The 18934-nt window shown below is 39.9% G+C and overlaps 1 protein-coding gene across 11 annotated transcripts in view; it reads left to right on the forward strand.

Annotated features, from left to right (window-relative positions):
* ADCYAP1R1 (ADCYAP receptor type I) overlaps positions 1-18934 on the forward strand; it is a 150394-nt gene that overhangs the window by 91756 nt on the left and 39704 nt on the right. For all 11 annotated transcript variants that reach the window (XM_076332030.1, XM_076332024.1, XM_076332029.1 and 8 more), the window contains 6 exons: positions 81-188; positions 13867-13902; positions 14556-14597; positions 16390-16493; positions 17050-17147; positions 17626-17758. In XM_076332030.1, coding sequence (XP_076188145.1) covers positions 81-188; positions 13867-13902; positions 14556-14597; positions 16390-16493; positions 17050-17147; positions 17626-17758 — 521 coding nt within the window. The remainder of the gene's footprint in view (positions 1-80; positions 189-13866; positions 13903-14555; positions 14598-16389; positions 16494-17049; positions 17148-17625; positions 17759-18934) is intronic.

Consider the following 18934-nt stretch of genomic DNA (forward strand, 5'->3'; position numbering starts at 1 on the left):
ACTAAAAAACGCAATAACAGTGTGAAGAAAGGAATGGATTTCCATCACTAATATATTTTATCCCTTCTTCTCTTCTATAGGTTGCCCAGGAATGTGGGACAATATTACATGCTGGAAACCTGCAAGTGTGGGTGAAATTGTCTTTGTCAAGTGTCCTGCACTGTTCAGATTTATCATCTCTGAAGATGGTAAAGTATTTTCTCTTTGTTCTTTGCTTCTGTCTGGTAAAGCTGCATGGCCAGCATGAGTGTAAAACCTTACTTAGATACTCAGTATAAAGGGAAATCAAAAACTCTACAGAGGTCTGGAGTTGGGCTTCAGTTTAAAAAAATACTGTAGAAAACCGGGATGTTTCTGTGTAGGGGGTGTGTGTGTGTGTGTGTGTGTGGAGGGGTGGCAGGGAATGTGTGAAAAAAGCCTTCACAGACTATACAACATGAAAATATCACCAACTCTTATTGCTAAAGGGGATGTTATGCCCTTGGGCCTCCACTGAAATCAGTGAGACCTGAAACTGTGTTTGGGTCTTGGATAACTAATCATCACAATTCAAACCTATTTTAGAAGATAACTAAAACTCAGAGCTGGGTTCTGCTCATGTCTAAGGAGAACATAGGCATGAGATGGCCAATGTGAGGAGCCCCCAGTTTGGGAGTCCAGGGAAGAGTCAGTGGGAATTAAAGATTCCTGGAGAGATGCAGAAGCTCCATCATGCCTTTTTGGGGTCTGTAGAAATGAGACATCACCATCCTTCTGCCCCTTGCAGCTGGCACCAGCAACCAAGCAAGCAAATGAAAGATCGGAAATTTGGGCTGTTTCTGCTTCCAGCCTGCATTGCTGCCTAACAGAGTTGTCCCTTGTCTTGCAAAAAATACTGCAGATGGTCAGCTAAGCTGGTGCATTTTCTCTTTTCTCTCTTTCTGCTACCACTTTAGGCTTGGACCAAAAGTCCCATGCACTCACCATACTTGGTAACCAAACCCTATTAGACCCCAGCTGGAATTCTTATACAACCCAGCTGCTCCCAAATGAGTTGCTATTAAAAGGAGAACCTACCCTAGTAGTGGTGATACTATTTGACCTAGTTATTAATATTACCTAGTGCTTTTTAATGGGAAGAGGCTCTGTGCAAGCTACTGTTTACATGATACAAAAACCCCCATGTCCTTTCTTGATTTTTTTAACCTTGGAAATGCATGAAAATTTGCCAGGTAAAAATGAGAGTGTGTGGACAGGAGGAAATAACTATTAAGTTGCTCACAGCAGATATATAGTTTGATTAGATGTTCTCTTGAAATTACTTTTTTTTTTCTTTTATGATTCCATGAAACAATCTTCCAAGGTGAATGACTGGGAGACTAAGTCGTCCCATCAGTGTTAACTAACAACAAGCCTTTACTGATAATTGACACAGTTTTGTCCATCTCCCAGCGCCCATCTAGGCTACTGCAGATCACTTAATTAGCACTGTCCATTGAGGAACAAGTTCATCATTTTCCCCCAGGATTCTTTTTCCCCAAGATTATTTTACCAATGAATTATTCATTTACAGGCTTGAGTGCAAAATCCACCTTCTCTGCATCGCCACACACAGAGCACAATTTGTGGGAGACAGTAAGTGTTTCATACACAGCTCCAGGAATGCTGAAATCCTCACCTTTAAATACATCCATCTGAACTCATCCAGACATTGAAGCAAGTGCCAGTGCTCTTGCGAAATGGAGAAGAATTTAAGGGTGATCGTTACCTCATCTAAATTTACCCATGTGAAACTCAAGCGTTTTCTCTGTACAAGTCCTCTAGACTCCATCTGTAGTCAGTGGAGAGAAAGAGACCCACAGAAGGCAATTTATGTTATTCCAAGAGACATGAGGTGAATCATGCCTCTCTTTATCTAGCAAGTACTACAGGCAATTCACTTAAACTAGGCACCTAATTTTTGAATGGGGAAAGATAAGTCCCTCTTTAAATTATCAAGTATGAAAATACAATTACTACTGTAATTCTATGTGCTTTAATTCTAGCCAGTATAATTAAACATAATCTTTACTGCTGTAATATTGGTTCAGTATTGACTCAGTGGGTACAGTGGCAGTTACTGAGCCATCCACGTTTAGTGATAATAGAAAAAACAACACATCAGCATCCAGTAGGGTTTGTATCCAGCACGGGGAAGGAAATATTCTTCCCTCTTTCAGGTTTTTTTAGTGGGTTGTTGGGTTTTTTTTCAATTCTCCATGACTTTGTAATCAATTTTTGTTGACTGCTTGTCATTCAGCCTGATTGTCAAACCAATTCTGGTCATCCTTCGTGCAGGACATAAACTCAACCAAAAGTTTTCACTATCCAGTTATCAGTGATGCTCGCAGTCTGCAGGCAAAATACTTTTATGTTATTTATTGTGCATCAGCAGATGGCTGATATATTGTTATCTTCTGATATAACCGCAGGAAGCCTGCTGCTCATACAGCGCCTGTCCGAATTTCCATTAGGACCCCTCCTTTTCGGTGGCTTGTAATCTACACCCCCTACATACCCTTAAGCTACAGTGTGCTAACACATGGTAACATAACATTACACTTTTCTCTCTCTCCCTGCCTGTTTTGGACGCGATGCTCAGAGATATTGCTAGTTGGATACTACGGAGATTGGTGCCATGTACATCTACAGCACAGGAAATCTCCCCCACTGCCAACCTGTCCACACACCTCTGCCATGGGTATTCTTTATTTCAAGGGATGTCTGTGATGCTTCTATTTATATCCCACACAAATACGGTGCCTTTTCACTTTTACTGATGAAATTTCTTTTCCATGGTGCGATCATTTCTGAAGTAATTAAGGCTAAGAGGGCTCTTGAGAAATCATCTAACCCATCTCCCTCCTCAAAGACAAGGTTAGCTCAATACGATCTATTCCAGTGCTTAACTAACCTGTTACCTGTTAGTGGAAAAGACTATTTTATTTTTTTAAATAAAAAACAATATATATTTTAGAAAAATAAAAAAAAATAAAATAAGATGAAAAGCTCTACTATAACTAGAGCTATATAAAATAAAGTCCTGAAATAATATTTTTAAATTGTTTGCCTAGGATTTCCAGACCTGTTCGCATACTGTACTTTACATTTGACCTGCAGCAGGGTGATAGCATGACCCTAGGGGAGGGGTAGTCAGTCCAGCCTAAGCATATGTCCTGCTTTCTTTCTCTCTTTACAGGATCACTAACAAAAATGACAGCTGTTACCTCTTGTAGTGTTGGGTTTGAGGAGTTTTTGGACATCTGTTCACTAGGAACAAAACCAAGATTCATAATTCATTAGATAAACAAACAAACATTTAATCTGGAGTAGTTCGAATTCTCTACAGATCCAGCTAGATTTGCACTAGTGACCCCAAGGTGGAAATATCTACATCCATAATCACTCTCCTGGGTGAATCAACACGAGTTTTCACTATCATTGCTGCTAATTTTAATTAGCCAAGTATATTTATTTCAATGAGGGCTTAATGAAAAAAGTCACATTTTATGATGGTTCCTTAAATAAAGGGTTATTAGGTAACTAAAATGTTTCTAAGACACAGCTAATCACATTTTATAGATTGTTATAGTATCCTCGGACTGCTATTAGGAATATGCTGTTAGCATATTCATTCTTAATACAGCAAAATTTTTATATGACCATAAATCATTTTTACAAACAGTAGCAATAACTTTAAATTATACTTTTAAAAAGTTTGCCCTATGAAGCACTGAAGTACTTGTAGGTACAACTGCTTGTATAACAACAGGCAAACCGTATGATGTGTTAACCTTAAAGAGGGGTAGGAGTTACTCGGCTTTGGATATCTAAAAGTTGTATGTGTCAATCTGAACTGATCACATGGATTTCTGGTTCAGTAAATGGAAAGCAATGGGTACTTGTAGAAGATGTTTGCTCTGACCTTTCTCAAATGTATATCTTGAGATGAATGAAGTCACTGGAGGAGGCTGTTTGTTTTATGAATTTCAGAAAGGAATTTGGCTGCCTAGACTTGGATGTCTGATTTCCATATGCAATAAAATGGAAGAAAAAAAAAAAAAGAGAGACTACAAAATAAAAATTAACCAACTAAACTGTCATCTGGAGAGATGCTTTGCTGAAAAATTATCTATGGATTTAGCTAAAAATACCAGCTGTTGCTGGTTTTAATTTGAAAATATACTCTGCTCTAACCTTCACTGCAATTGAACTGAGGAGTAACATTTGAACTGCTGTCAACGTCATACAGAAAGCCTAATGTTAAATCCCATGCTGTGTGGTTGGTGACCCTTGCTTGTAAAATTTCATTTCACCTCTCTGCTCCTCCAGAATCACCAGAATTTTTCATTTCCTTTGAGATGCAGACTGTGAACAAAAAGATCGTTCTCAAAATCTCTCCACATTAAAAAAACATACTAGCTCCTGAGTCTTTTCTAATCTAGTAGGCTAAGGATTTACAGTGGCTTTCCTAAACATTAAGGAACCCTCCTAAATAGAGGGTTCCTAAATATTAATTTCTTTTCCTCTTTAACATCCATTTCTTTGATTGATATCCATCAATGCACAATTTTATTTTTACTGGGAGCTATAACTTGCATGATGTCGCTGTTGTATATTATGCTTTCTCCAGTACCTTCCCAGTACCGACTTCAGAGACAACCACTCTAGAACGGGGCATATTTAAAGCATTCTAAGGTGTCTTTGCAAAAGAAGAAAAAAAAAAAAAATGTGTGTCAAGCTGTCATGTTGCATTTCAGTATGACATAGCAAGACCTAGAGATGACCCCAACATAGTGATCTGCGCTCCCAGCTGGAAAATTTTCTCTGTTTTGTTCTTTTTCTCTTTTTTTTTCCAGACAGAGGTGATACTGCCTGGCAGTGGAAATCTACAGAACCCAAGTCTGTGTTTTTCTTTCTTTGCCCTGCACAGCTGAGATATTCTGGAACCTATAAAACCACATTACTCAAACAGACCATTGAAAGAAACCCAATAGCCAGATCAGAAAGGAGCATATTTTTAGGTCTTTGATTTGCAGTAAAAACTAATACAAATGATAACAGGCAGTTTCTGAGCATTGCCATATGCTCCACATTGAGAAAATTCTTTCATTCACAAATCCAAATAATAAATATGATTAGCTCTTACTGAATCTTCCAGCAATTCAGAATGTTTATCTAGTGCTCAGTCTAGGGCACTCCCTGCTACACCCAAAAGAGCATTACTACAAAGCGTGGTTTACTATGTAAGACAGAGAAAATGCACATAATTTTTACCAAAGACATAAACCGCATCCTATGTTGATACCAAGATTAAGGGGTCCTAATTAAAATCCAGTAGAATAAAGAATGTATCCAGGTATTATGGAGTTTAAGAGGGAATTATATCCTATGCTCACATTTTTGAACAAAAGTATTTGGCTTACTGTTACTCTGGAAGTTATATGACTTCAGTGCTCAGCCAAGAAGCTTTATTGTCCCAGAGAACAAGAAATTGAAAATAGTCTATTACTGTTCCCGTTAAAAACACTGGGAGACACTCAAGTACTTTATTGTAAGAACACCAAGCCTCATATATTCTGCACTAGAGATATCATGGGTGGACAACAGGATTTATGAATGCCGGGTTAATTGGATTTGGGAAGCCATCTGTGGCTTTTTTCTCCTTTCTGAGTTTAGATGTTAACTCTAATCAAACAGAATAAGATGACAAGAGAGGAGTTAATGAGAGGGGAAGTGATACTACATGTCCATATGTGGAAAGCCCTTCTGTGTCATTTCTGGGGAAATAGCCCTAGTAAAGTCTTTAAGTGCTGACTATGTACCACTGTGAAAACATATCTCCCAAAGTGGGTGAAAAGACAATAACAATCATTGTCTTCCCAAGGTGAAAGCTGTTGAAAATATTTGCAAGTTACAGTTTCTGTTAGTTTCGGTTATGTATTGATATTTTTTGATATAGGCAGAAAGAAAAGGTGACTGTTAAAGATCAGGGGCCTTCTAAACAACAAAATGTCTCTGGAAGATGGTGCACTTATTTTCTACTGAAGTAGGAGAAACAGGTTTTCTTTGCTACTAGCTGAAATTAAGGTCAGCATTGCAGCAGACTGAAATTGGAAATTGCATTTGCCTGTCAAATAGGCAAGGCAAAAGATCAATGCAAAGGTCTAGATTTCTATTCAAGTACATCTCACCCCTGGTGTGTATTTCAACATCCTGCATGAAAACCAAGGGAAGAAAAACACCAGAACAAAGGAGTAGTCTCTGAAAAACAGACATGACCCATCCCATAGCATTTTCATGATGGTAATAATAATGAGCCATCAGAGCTTAATTAGTCTTTGGAGCAACCAGGACTCTGCGCATACCTTAGTTTCATCCTTCACTTTATATAAGATGCTATGTAGCATTCAGGAGCGAGTTCAATGCAAAGGTATCTGGTTTTTTATATATATACCAGCTTAAGGTTTTGGACAACTTTCAAAGCTGTCTGCAGATTGCATATGTGTTATTGTTGCTTAGTGTTCAGCAAGTCCTAGAAAGAATTGTGGCATAAAGAAAGGATACATGAGACCTACCAAGTGTTGATGTGAAAAATAGTAAGTCTTGCCAATAACCAAGATAATAGTGCTTACTAGATAACAAGTCCTTTCCTGCTGGTTTTCATCCCTAGGCTTTCCACAGGCAGTAAAGCCATGGGATTACTTCAGCTTTTCCAAAGCGAGGAGGACAAGCTGTAATTAAGCGTGCCTCCTCGATCACAGTATCACAAAGTCTTATCTGCAATGCAGAGGGAAATGGGAGGAAAATATTGCCGTCAAAGAATAGTAACTGTACCTACATTTCCAATCCAGTAGTTAAGGCCTCATAGATGCTTTTTACAGGAAAAGGACATTTTATGACCTTTCCCTCCAAATTGTGGGGACATAAGACTCTGTGCCTCTGATACTCAACCATACAATATGACCAAGAGCATTTCAACTAAAGATCAAGCCCTTGGTCCTTTGCACGATGACATCCTGCAGGGGCCAGGGGAAAGCTGTAACGCAGCTCAAGACCCTTGTCAATATGATCTGAAAGCTAATTTGGCCTTGGAAAATAAAAAAATCATGCTTCCCTGGTGAGCATGCAACGATGGAACATGCTGAGAGCTTCTGAGTAGTTTGGAGAACACTTGGACAGCAAAAGGTAGTACATTGAAGTATCACTGTAGGTGCAACATGGGCAGATGCTTCAACATTTACTAGCAGTCTTTGCTCTATTCTTGTTTCTCCTCTTGACTCAAATAACTGAGAAAGGAGTTCCAGTTGATTGCAAGATTTTAGGTGTGGTGGGCACACATTCATTCCTGCCTTTAAGCAAGTGATTTAATATGCTTGCTTCTCTGGGACTTATTTCATAACTGATAATCTTCATTGGACAATGGTTCTTATTTTCTGTGTTTCTTGTTTGAAAAACATTTGCTTTTCTCTGAAATATGACCCCTGCCCTCTTCAGAGCTAGAAGACCCTTCAACAGTATTTGCATTGATCTCGCACTCTGATGGATGCTCCTGTGACAGCCTGCCTCATAGGAAGGATACACATAATGTTTAGATGATGCCTAGCAGTTGCTATGGTGACCTCAGTCCACTGCTAGTTTCACAGCCTTTGATAAGAAAGAGGAAGAAATGAAGAAAGTCATAATTTCCCTTACGTGTTATTGATTATATCTGTACATCAGTCCTGCCTCAGCCAGCCCTACGTACTATGGCCTTTATGTTCTCCATATGGGACCTCACTGGTATTCTCCTGTGATCTCCAGGCATGATTCACTGGGTCTTCTTGAGAAGGGCAACGAGGCTGGTGAGGGGTCTGGAGAACAAGTCTTCTGAGGAGCGGCTGAGGGAACTGGGGTTGTTTAGCCTGGAGAAGAGGAGGCTGAGGGGAGACCTCATCGCTCTCTACAACTACCTGAAAGGAGGTTGTAGCGAGGTGGGGGTCGGTCTCTTCTCCCAAGTAACAAGCGACAGGACGAGAGGAAATGGCCTCAAGTTGCGCCAGGGGAGGTTTAGATTGGACATGAGGAAAAATGTCTTTACTGAAAGAGTGGTTAAACATTGGAACAGACTGCCCAGGGAAGTGGTGGAGTCCCCATCCCTGGAGGTATTTAAAAGATGAGTAGATGAGGCACTTAGGGACATGGTTTAGTGGGTGGTGGTGTTGGGTTGCTGGTTGGACTCGATGATCTTAGAGGTCTTTTCCAACCTCAATGATTCTATGATTCTATCATTCTATGATTCTTGTCTCTGTGTCATGAAACCATGCGCCCTGACATTAGTATGGGATATAGGAAGAAAGAACTTGTATATCAGTTCCATCACTGCCTTCACTGGAATGTTTTGCACAAACCACTGGGTAACAAAGAAGTTGCAGAAGCTAGTTCATCTCATCCTACGGTAGATGTCTAAAATAAATCACCCTCTGGAAGTGCCAGTCTCTTTGCCCTTTACGAGAGGAGACTTAAAAACCACATGAACATATCTTCAGGTGAGTAAATTGGATGGGATGAATTTGCCCCACAGGATCAGTTCCTCAGATGTCCTTAGGCACCAGTTCTTATTCAAACATACAAATATGAACCCGGCTTCCTAATCTTACCCTTAATTTTCCTCTGCCTCTGTTTTCTGGTTTTCTAAATACAATGAACAATACCACTTAATTTTGTACTGCCTCTGTGTGAGCACTGTGTTCACAAATCCCTTTGAGAAGGCAAATGGCAATATACAGTAAATGCCAAGTGACTAATGACTTTCAATCTGTAGTTTAAAGTCTTGTCTATGGGGCATGAGGCTGGAGAGACCAAAATCCCTAGAAATAGTGGAGCACTTAGCATAAGGAAAGGTGTGGGAACGTGTAAGGCCATGTACTCTGTAACCTTGCCTGGCTGCCTCTTTCTACAGATCCTGTTAATGAGATTGTAAAGACCTAGCAGCTGATTCTGGATCACTTTCTCCCCCCAAAAAGAGCCGTAATGAAGGAACGGGGATGGTTGGATAGTGTGCATGTGGGATCGTGTGTGCTCAGCTACAGGAGTGGGCAAAGGGCATTAGAAGCAACGGGCAGAATGTGCAAGCGGTATCTGTGTGGGGAGCTCAGAAAGCCCCAGAAAAGCTGCTAAGTAGACTGCTGTTCCCGACTGCGGCTTTGCCAGCCAGCTGAACAGATTGCTGGTGCATAAGAGCAGCATGCAGCAATAGGGAAGGGAGCGAAAAGGCACAGTGTGGTGGATGCTGTGGAGTCGGGCATGAGAGCTCGCTGATTTATTTCGTATTTGTAAATTAAATGTTAAGCTTCTAATCAGTGCTACATAAAACAGGAAAAAATTGAATTCCTGCTTAACCAGCTCATTATCCACATAGCTGGACAGCAGAATAACAAGTGATTGTAGGAAATGTTTTCCATAACGTCTCTCTGCCCCAATCTTTGCACTTTCTGAAGGGACAGAATTAATATGCGGTAAAACCATTGAGAGCTTTGGACATTGATCTCAATGCTGTCGAAATCCAACCTTTTGGAGGGTTAGCCATGTGGACCAGTCCTCCAACCCATAATACTGAGATGGGAACAACAGGAATAAGTGTGGGCAAGCCATTTCAGGACAGAATACTTTTGGAAGCCTTTCATTCCCCCCCCCCCCCCCCCCCTCACTAATAAGGGACAAATGCTGGAACAAAAGGGTTAAATGCAAGTTGTGCTCAGATAAACAAATCTATGGGAGATAAAGCAGTTGCCATGCCAGCTGACACCGAAAGCAGCCAGCACAAATTTGGCACGAAGGAGATGATCTAAAAGGCTGCACTGAGCTCCAAGGCTCATCATACGCAGGCTGTTTCTTGGCTTTAGCTCTGCCAGTCCTGTTCACTTTAAATCAGAAGCAACAATTGCTTGCATCAAATTTCTCATCCGTTGGAGGGTAGTGAGGAGGTGGTTATGTTTTCTGGGGCTCAGCAAATGAAAACCAAGGAAGAAAGTCTGATAAATGTGCAAGACAAGGGCATGAAAGATCTGGGTCTCTGCCACTAACTCTATGGGTAGCTGCTGGCAAGTCCTTTGACTTTTTTTCTTTCTTCTCTTTCATCTCTGCATGTAGAAAATAGAAATAAGCAATATTTTCTGTGCTTGGTTTCTCTGTTTCGTCTTTGGAACTGACAATTCAGTATGCTGATGGATCTCCTCTAGGGTCTCCAAGTAGTACTGCAAATAACATCTAATTAACAATGACAGTTAAAGCACTAATGGAAGATTTGCTTCCCAAAGAGTGACACTTACCTATTCAGTCTGGTCAAATAGTGAATAACATTATCTGTCAATATACTGGATAAACCATCCTTTGTCAAGGATAACATTAGCTTCCTCAGGAGTTTATTGACTAATGTGAGCAATTATTGATTTTAAAAATGGTGTTCTAAGACACTGTTTCATATCTGCTGCTGGGTCAATTTTTCTGTAGCTTGGGCTGTGCTGTTATTTAACTACATGTGAGGAGCACAGGTGTCAATGTAAGTCATGACTGTAATCCTTGAATTAAAATCCTGAAAAATGGGTTTCCAGTCAAAATGCAGATGAAAAGCATACTTTATTTATTCTTCATTTCTGGGAGAGTAATGTATTTCATCCAGCCTGTTGCATAATCATCTTGATGGGCTTTCTCTGCTTCATCAGTGAAGTCTGATGCACCAATTTCTCATTGTTTATGTCCTAAGAGTACGGCAACGAGAGGACTCGTGTGAAGGCCCATGTGGCGAGGTGCCCTACAATTTTGCTCATTACATCACTGACACCGGAGTAAATTTGCTGAGGTCTCTCTGGGGTCAGAAAGTCACTCAGGTGGGAAAAAAAAAACCACAAAAATACAGTTTCAGGGTAATAGTTTGAAAAACGAGAGGGACCGCCCTATGTCTGGGCTTCCTTGAACCCCGCCTCAAATGCAAGCTCAGGCCTTGTCCCTATATATGCAGACACGTTAAATGTTAAGCACAGAAATATTCCCAATGAACTCCATCGCCCTCTCATACACGTGAGCAAACATAGCCATTGGCACAGTTATCTGTCATGTAAACGTCCATATTCTGGTACAGGGTACATAAGCATGGTGTCAGAGAGAAGGGCAGCAGCAGCACGCAGGAATTTAAAGCCAGATGATGGCTGTATGTTCCCTCATTGTGTGCTTATAGAGATATATATATATATATATGCATACACACACAAATATAATTGTACAAGTGTGTATATTATCCCAACACTCATTAGATGAACTTTGACTTTTAGTTGTAATTCAGGGCATAATGTTCAGTGTAAATCTAATTGACTTTCCAGTAGCTTAACTTATTAGTGAAAATTAGGTTGATGGATCAAGCCTAAAAGCCTGTATAGTAAAAGGTTGTACTGGAACTTTCTTCAGTACGTTAGCAAGGTCTCAGATGTAGAAAAAGATGTTAATAAAAGGCAAGTTTTCTCCTACAGCAATCAGAAAATTAACATTGTCAAAAATGTGAATCCCTTCATAATGTCCAAACACAGTTAAAATGCAATAATTATTTGGGTATATAAAAAATTATTAATATTAAAACCCTCTTAACTTTACAAACCTGCATTAATATAATGTTTTAACTGTTATTACTGATGTCATGAAATTCAAAATGAACTAAAACCTAATATTTTAACATCAGTGGGACCAACTACCACCCATGTTCAGAGTGAAATAATGGTAATTTTTATTTCTTCCTTTTTAGATTATAGGAATAAAATAGTTAAATTTAAAACATTTACATTTCAAAAAAGATACTTTTCTGATCAACCAGTGTAACATGTCAGGATGCCAGGAACATCAGGCTTCAATCTACTTAATATTGACCTGGTCTTCCTCCAACAAGAATTCTGGAAAGTTTGCAATATCACATTTCAGGATTTAAGCCACAGCGTACAACTGATAAACTTAAACTGGATTTTTATGAGTCAAAATATTTTTTGGAAGTCTTTTTGCAGCTTCTCCTTACCCTGCTTCTGTGGGTCAGGCTACTGAGTGAGGTGACCTCATGTAAGGAACCAGTTCCATTATGAGCTACTGATTTGAGTGGCAGCAGGCTGTGAAAGACACTGTGAAAGATAGTGATCAAGGAACAGTGGCTTGCTCTTTGATCCTCTGCCTAATAAAACCACAGGTAAAAATTCCCACAGGATATCCTAAAGTTGGTATTCTGAATTCAGATTTTAGCAACATAGAGCTATATCACTGTTAATAAACCTGGGTTTTGGTAGGCTCAGGAGGGAAACAGGTCCATCCAAAATATTCTGCAGAAGCATCCCTGTTATTCTGCCAAGAATGTGGAGCACAGCCATAGCGCTTCTGCAGCGTCTGGTAATTTAGTCTGATGCAGCAGGTTGAATGATCTTCACTGGAAAATGTTTGCTCAGAGCATTGGTGACTTCTCTTCAGAATTAGTACACCTACCCAACATTTGCAAACATTCAAGAACCCTCATATGTGAAATCTTGAAAGCAGCTGGAGCTGGGCAGAGAAGCCAGGAGACCAAGGGAGTTCTCATCATGGCTTTCAGGATTAACCCTCCAGAGTAACTGGTGGGTTGAATGTGTAGGTTTGATGTCGAATACATCCATTCAAAGACACAATACAGCCTACCTGATGCTTCAGCTTAGTTTTCTGGACTCCCACCATCATCTTCACACTAAACCCTCTGTTTTCTATCTTAGCAGATCAAGAAGCACATCTGATTTATTTTAGATGAGACAGAGAAATCAATGAATTTACAATTATTACATGATAAGGAATTTGAAAAAGTGTAAAATATAAAATGCATTTTATGCTGTGCTGAAAAGACTCTCTTTACTATTTTGTTTCCTTAGATGCTGTCTTTCTCCTTTCCCCTAGGATCAAAATCAATCTCTGTTTGGATTTCACTTTTAATAAAAACCGTCTCATACAAATTGGTGAATGGCTTTTCCAGTCCCTAGTTGAGATATGACCATATGGTCAGGGTTAAAGAAGAACAACCTGAAGCCCTGTGGTTACTCCAGGGGATACAGAACTAAGCTAATCTAAACATTTAACCTGCCGTAGCGGTCAATGAAACGTTGGAAACATTTTTTCACCAGTCGGTGGGCCACCGTCAGAGCTCTTTGCAGACAGCGTTGTCAGGCTCCTCGGTGTCTCTCTGTGCATGATGCAGCAGCACCACTCGGTGGCTTAAGGCAACTCCTCTTTATGCATCCCCCAAAACCGAGCTTGAGCCAAAATCCACTGGGGATTCGGGAAAATTTGACTTCAGTGCAATTTAGGTTAAGTATTTAGTAGGGTGGGTGGGAGACTGGTTTAAGATAATCCCCACATTTTATTTTGGAGGGACAAAAGTAAAGAAAAAATTTTAATGCAAACCCAAACTTTTATGATTTGCCATTATAACATTTCGTATTTTTAATATACAAATCAGCATGAATTTCGGCACAATATTTTGGAAATGTGTGGGTCTTTCTTATTTCAGACCCCCCCCCTTTAAAAAAAAAAAGAAAATAAAAAAAACCAAACACAAAAAAGCTCCCTCATCTCATTTTCATATCCTTCCTAGAGTTTGATGAAACTCCATGATAACCAGAGATTTAATGATACGATGCAATCAACCATCTTCTGAAAAGCACTTTCCACCCGTAAATATACAGTACTGATCTTGAAAAAAAGATTTAAACAAAATTTTCTTGCAGTTCTTCTCTGGGCAGTGCTACATCCACTCCTTTTATGGGAAGCAAGCTATTATCAAGATCAAATTAATTATTTTTATTCTTCTAATTTCAGGTTGGGAAGTAGATAACTTGGGGCAAACCCATGCAGGTAAGAACCAGTTGTGTTCACTACCTCCTATGTATCTCAGTTCTCAAAAATTGTATGTAGAGCACATGATAATATCAGATTATTGAAAATTTGTGTGTGTGTCAACCATTGTGATAATGGATACATGTAGTTCACTGTAACACTGAGACAAAAAGTGAAAGTACAAATCTGATAAGTTTCTAGAAATCAATGTGATCTAACCTAAAACCACAAAATTAAACTGTCTTACTTAAAACCAATTAGTTATTGCTTTTTGTCATTGATGGATGAAAATAGTTTTTCATGAATTCTGTGAAAACTGACCATACTTAAATATCTATGGATTATAAATGCAAATTTATAAAGATATAATAACTGACTTCTATATTTTTCCAATAAAATTGGTCATAATTTGATTGTATGTGGTTTTAGCTATGTGCTCGCTGCCTGCACTAGCGATTTTATAATTTTGTAGGTTCAGCTTTGATTTAAACTCATAGATAAAACTGTGTTTACTTCCTGAAAAGACAGAATCAAGTATTTATTGCATTTGGGCCTGATCCAAACAAATAAAAATCAATTGGATTCTATTCACTGATTTCCACAGAGACCAGTTTGGGTCCTAATAGAAAACACAATCAAAACAATTTCATACCAAATTTCCACTTTTATAGGTGATTATGACCTGCTGGAAAGCACAGCCCAGTCTCCCCTAGGTAAGAAACAGAACCATGGAATGTTTCTCTTTTTATTTTAACTCTGTTAAAAAGGAAGTTCCAAGCTTTTTTCCCTGCCATTTAGGTATTATTTTCTAATCAGTTCTAATTATGGTGACACATTTTCTGGTGCATTACTTTTAGCAGTATTATGAAAATTGCGTTGCAATCTAGCAAGTATGTTGTTATAAATTATATCTACCTGCTTAACAGTAATTACTAAATGGTGTTAAGGAAAGTCAACACATGATTCAGTGGTTATTTTCCATAGAAAACTGGAGATGAATGTGCAAGAGAAATTTACCAAAATTTGCCAAGTAATGCAATGTTCTTAAATGAATGCCATGATTAAATAGATATATTCTGCCGCATGGATGGCAAACAGATTCTCTAAAAATAAGGTCACTGCTGGTGTTATGAGCTACTTGAATAAACTGCTGTAAGAATGCGAAGCAGCACAACCTTAATAAAAAAAAAATAATAATAAAAAAAAATCAACCCTTGGAAATTTCCATCAATTTTGTTCAAGGTACAGCTCAAACTCCAAAAACTGTAATAGTTTGAAAAATGGAAAATGTTCTATTGTGTTCGAGAGGAATAAGTGCAGCCAGCAGCCCAGGTCTAATTTTTCAACCAGGTCACTGAGCTCTGGCAAGAGTAATGGTGGTGAAAAAGAGCACCACGGGGGCCATCCCACCTTAGGCAGCCTCAGTAACAAAGTGAGTGTCAAGAGACACTTTCCTCTTCTCCCCCCAGCTCCTGTTTCCCAATAAAGTTTTATGCCTTTTGATTGTGTCAGTGAAAGCTATTTAGGAGCTAGTCCTTATATATGAGATTAACCAAACAATTAGGGTAAAAAGAGAGAAAAAGAGAAAGAGGTTTTCTCTGACCCAGTCTTGAGCCTCCTTGCAAACACTTTCTTTAGAGTAAGGTTATAAACTGGCATTGGAACAAATAATAGGCAGAGGAATGTGAGAAGCTCTGAAACAGGTTTGAAACTGTTAACTGAAACCACACTGGGCATCTGGAGGTGTAAATGAACATATTGCTCTGAAGACAGACAGGGAAGAGATTCCCACTCCATCTTTCCTTTGTTTTCCTACAGACCCATCTCACAAAGTCACTCTCAGATCAGAGCCTAGGAGATCTAGAGCCTTGAAGATAAATGAGTGGGATACATGTTTTCTGACTGTAGAACAATCCACCTCCCTCACCATAGACATAGAATGGCTATTTTACATATCCTACAGTACCCTGCCTGGCTTCCAGCAGCTGCTCCAAAAGATCATGTTAGCCTTGTGTTTTCTTGCCAGTCCCATGCAGATGCCTCAGCTATAGATCGCCTTAAATAGCACAGACTGCCTACCTATATTTAAGCACTGGGCTTAACCTTTAGCCATCTGAAGTGTAGATGTCTACATCAAAGCTGTATTCCCCGGATGCCTTTCAGAGTCAATGGAGAGAAATGGACATTTACCTGACCCCTGGTTTAGGTACCCACTTGGGAATGAGATCTTTGGTGGCCTGGAGGCACTGACTATACTAGTTAAATCTTTTTTGCTCTCTGGTGACCAGCTGTAGTAGTAGACATCCATAGGTGCCTATTGTAGAATTGGGTCATTAAAGATGTCATTAAACTTTCAAGATGCCATTAAAGTCTTCTATGGATAGCCAGATAAATGGTACCCCCAGAGGTACCGAGGGGTTTTCTTTGGTCACGTACCAAGGGGAAGGAGGGTATGTCCTGGGGTTTGCTTCAGCAATGTCACATTCCCAACTGTACTTGACGTAGGGGACATCAGCAGAAATTGCACTGAAGATGGCTGGTCTGAACCTTTTCCGCATTATTATGATGCCTGCGGCTTCGATGAAAACGAAACAGAGTCCGATAACCAGGTGAGAATTAATCTTATGATTAAAAAAAAATGAAGGGGGGGAGCAGCAGACTGCTTTTTGTCCAGCCTCTGGTTATGTTCTGATTTGATGGTGATTAGGATGAAACAATCAGATATTTATGGGCATAAAAATGTGAGAAGCAAGATTTAGATCCTTCCTAGTCCTGTACTGAATAGTTCCAGAATATGAGTGTTTACTGTTGATACGGCTTGTAACTTCTAGAAGCATGGGTTAGCCCCCAGTTCTTCCCCTATTGACTAAAGAATCCCTTAGCCAACTACTTTTTTTCTACAGATACATGCACAGTGGTCAAAGAAATATAGACAGCCTTTACTAGCTCACTGACAAATAAGCTTCACAGTATGCAGACCCAAGGGTACGCCAGACATAGAGCAATGCTCTAATATACAGTGAGATCTCAGAGGAACCAAGAGGAGAAAACAACCAGGCTGCTCAAGAAACAAATCCTGCCTATGGTTCCCCCTGCACGTAGACAGGGCAAAGAAGATGTGACCACAGACGAACCATTTAACTGTGTGTTGTTTTGCCTCCCAAGGATTACTACTATCTATCTGTGAAGGCTCTGTACACGGTGGGATACAGCACTTCTCTTGTTTCTCTCACCACCGCCATGGTTATCCTGTGTCGTTTCAGGTGAGTCAGGACATGAACAGTGGGCTGTTCAGTCACTGGAGGAAAGAGGCTAGAGCTCATAGGCCCAAAACAATGTTTAAGCTTTTAGCTCACCAGATGTAGAATAAGAGGGAGACAACCCTTTAATAGAGTTGTTCCCCCAGCTTGGACACGCTCCAGTATTCACATTTTGGTAGACTGTAGATGCAACTGCAGAAGCTGTGGGTCTATCTTATGCAACTGCAGTAGCTGCATTGGACTGGGTCTATTTTATGCTACCCCGCATGCTTTTACAGGAAAATGCCCAAATCCTCCACTTGGTCAGGTTTAGGGTCAGTATTATCCATGCTCTTGACCTTCAGATGTTGTTATTCTTATCACCAAGGTGCTAGGAGCTCTGGCTATGTGTGCAGATAGGCCTAGTGTGTTATTTCCATGAAAGAAAAGCCTTTTTTTTTTCTATTTCTTCTTTTCCTCTCCCTTGCTCTTTCCTCTCTAGGAAGCTTCACTGCACTCGAAATTTTATCCACATGAACCTCTTTGTTTCATTCATCCTACGTGCAATATCTGTATTCATTAAAGATGGGGTTCTTTATGCTGAACAGGATGGCAACCACTGTTTTATCTCAACGGTAAGTAAAACCAAAGCCAAAGCCTTTTCCTTTTTTATTTCAGCATGAGATAACAAAAAACAGCGAGGAAGGCAGCAGTCTGTTGGGTATATAGGCTGAGAAGCTATTGGGAGAGAAGGTAATTGTTGGTAAAATTCCTTCCAGGTTCACAACAAAACTGTGGATGGTATTGTCTCATGACGTCATCAGTGTCCAGCGGTCTGTCCTTTAGGACAAACCTACAAGTTTCGGTTTCTGAGTCTATCCAGGTTGTTTCTCCCTTTCACAGGTCTGCACAGTGATCGGTGGGATGAGAGCAGACACAAGCAATTTCCTTCATCTGAAGGTCTGGTTTTTCTCCAGAGCCTTATTTGTTCTGGATGTCAGGCAGAGTCATGTGTAGAGAGGGTGACCGTTCAGACGTAGAAAATACCCCTGACGGTCACACTCTCAAAAAATCATTAGTATTAGCCACGTGTTTGTTTCTGAAGTGTGTGGTTTCAAGGAAAGCAGTCTCTTTCACAGATGCACTTAGCTATATATTACATGTAAATCCCAGCTCCTTTCACATTTAAGGCTAGTATTTCATTTGATAAATCAGCTCACTGGGTGTAATTATGATGGAATTACAGTGAGTTCCCAAACTGAGATCTCCTTTATCCATCCAGTTATAAGCTAAATTCGCTATGAGTCACTTCCACAAGGAAAGTGCAGCTGTATAGTTTCTTAGTCAGCCTTTTCTTTGTCATTGAAACTAGTTTTTGCTTTTAATTCTTCTCCATAACAAAGCTGAAGCCATGTTAGGTCTGTAGTTTGTTCACACCACTCTTCTAATAGTGGCATCTGCCTCTGTTTTGAAACGCTTGAAACATAGAACACGTTAAAATCAGCCACCTAATGACCAGATCTTCAGCCCTGTTAGATCTTCCATGGAGAAACTCAAGATCTGACGGTTTAAACATGTTGGTTGTAGATTTGTCCCAGAGGATGGAGTGCAAGTGGGAACCAGCCAAATTTTCAGCCTCCCACTGCCCCAGGCAGGAGCTTCCAGCTTATACACTGATTCTGCTCTGATTTGTTGAAAGGTCCTGCTTTGGTAGGACTAATGATGTCTCACTGGGATGCAACTTTGGAAAGACAAGTGTGTCCTACTCTCATAGAATCAGGGTAGAGCTCGGTTTCCACTTAAGGCTTTCA

This window comes from Aptenodytes patagonicus, chromosome 2 (assembly GCF_965638725.1).
Source record: "Aptenodytes patagonicus chromosome 2, bAptPat1.pri.cur, whole genome shotgun sequence".
Lineage (NCBI taxonomy): Eukaryota > Metazoa > Chordata > Aves > Sphenisciformes > Spheniscidae > Aptenodytes > Aptenodytes patagonicus.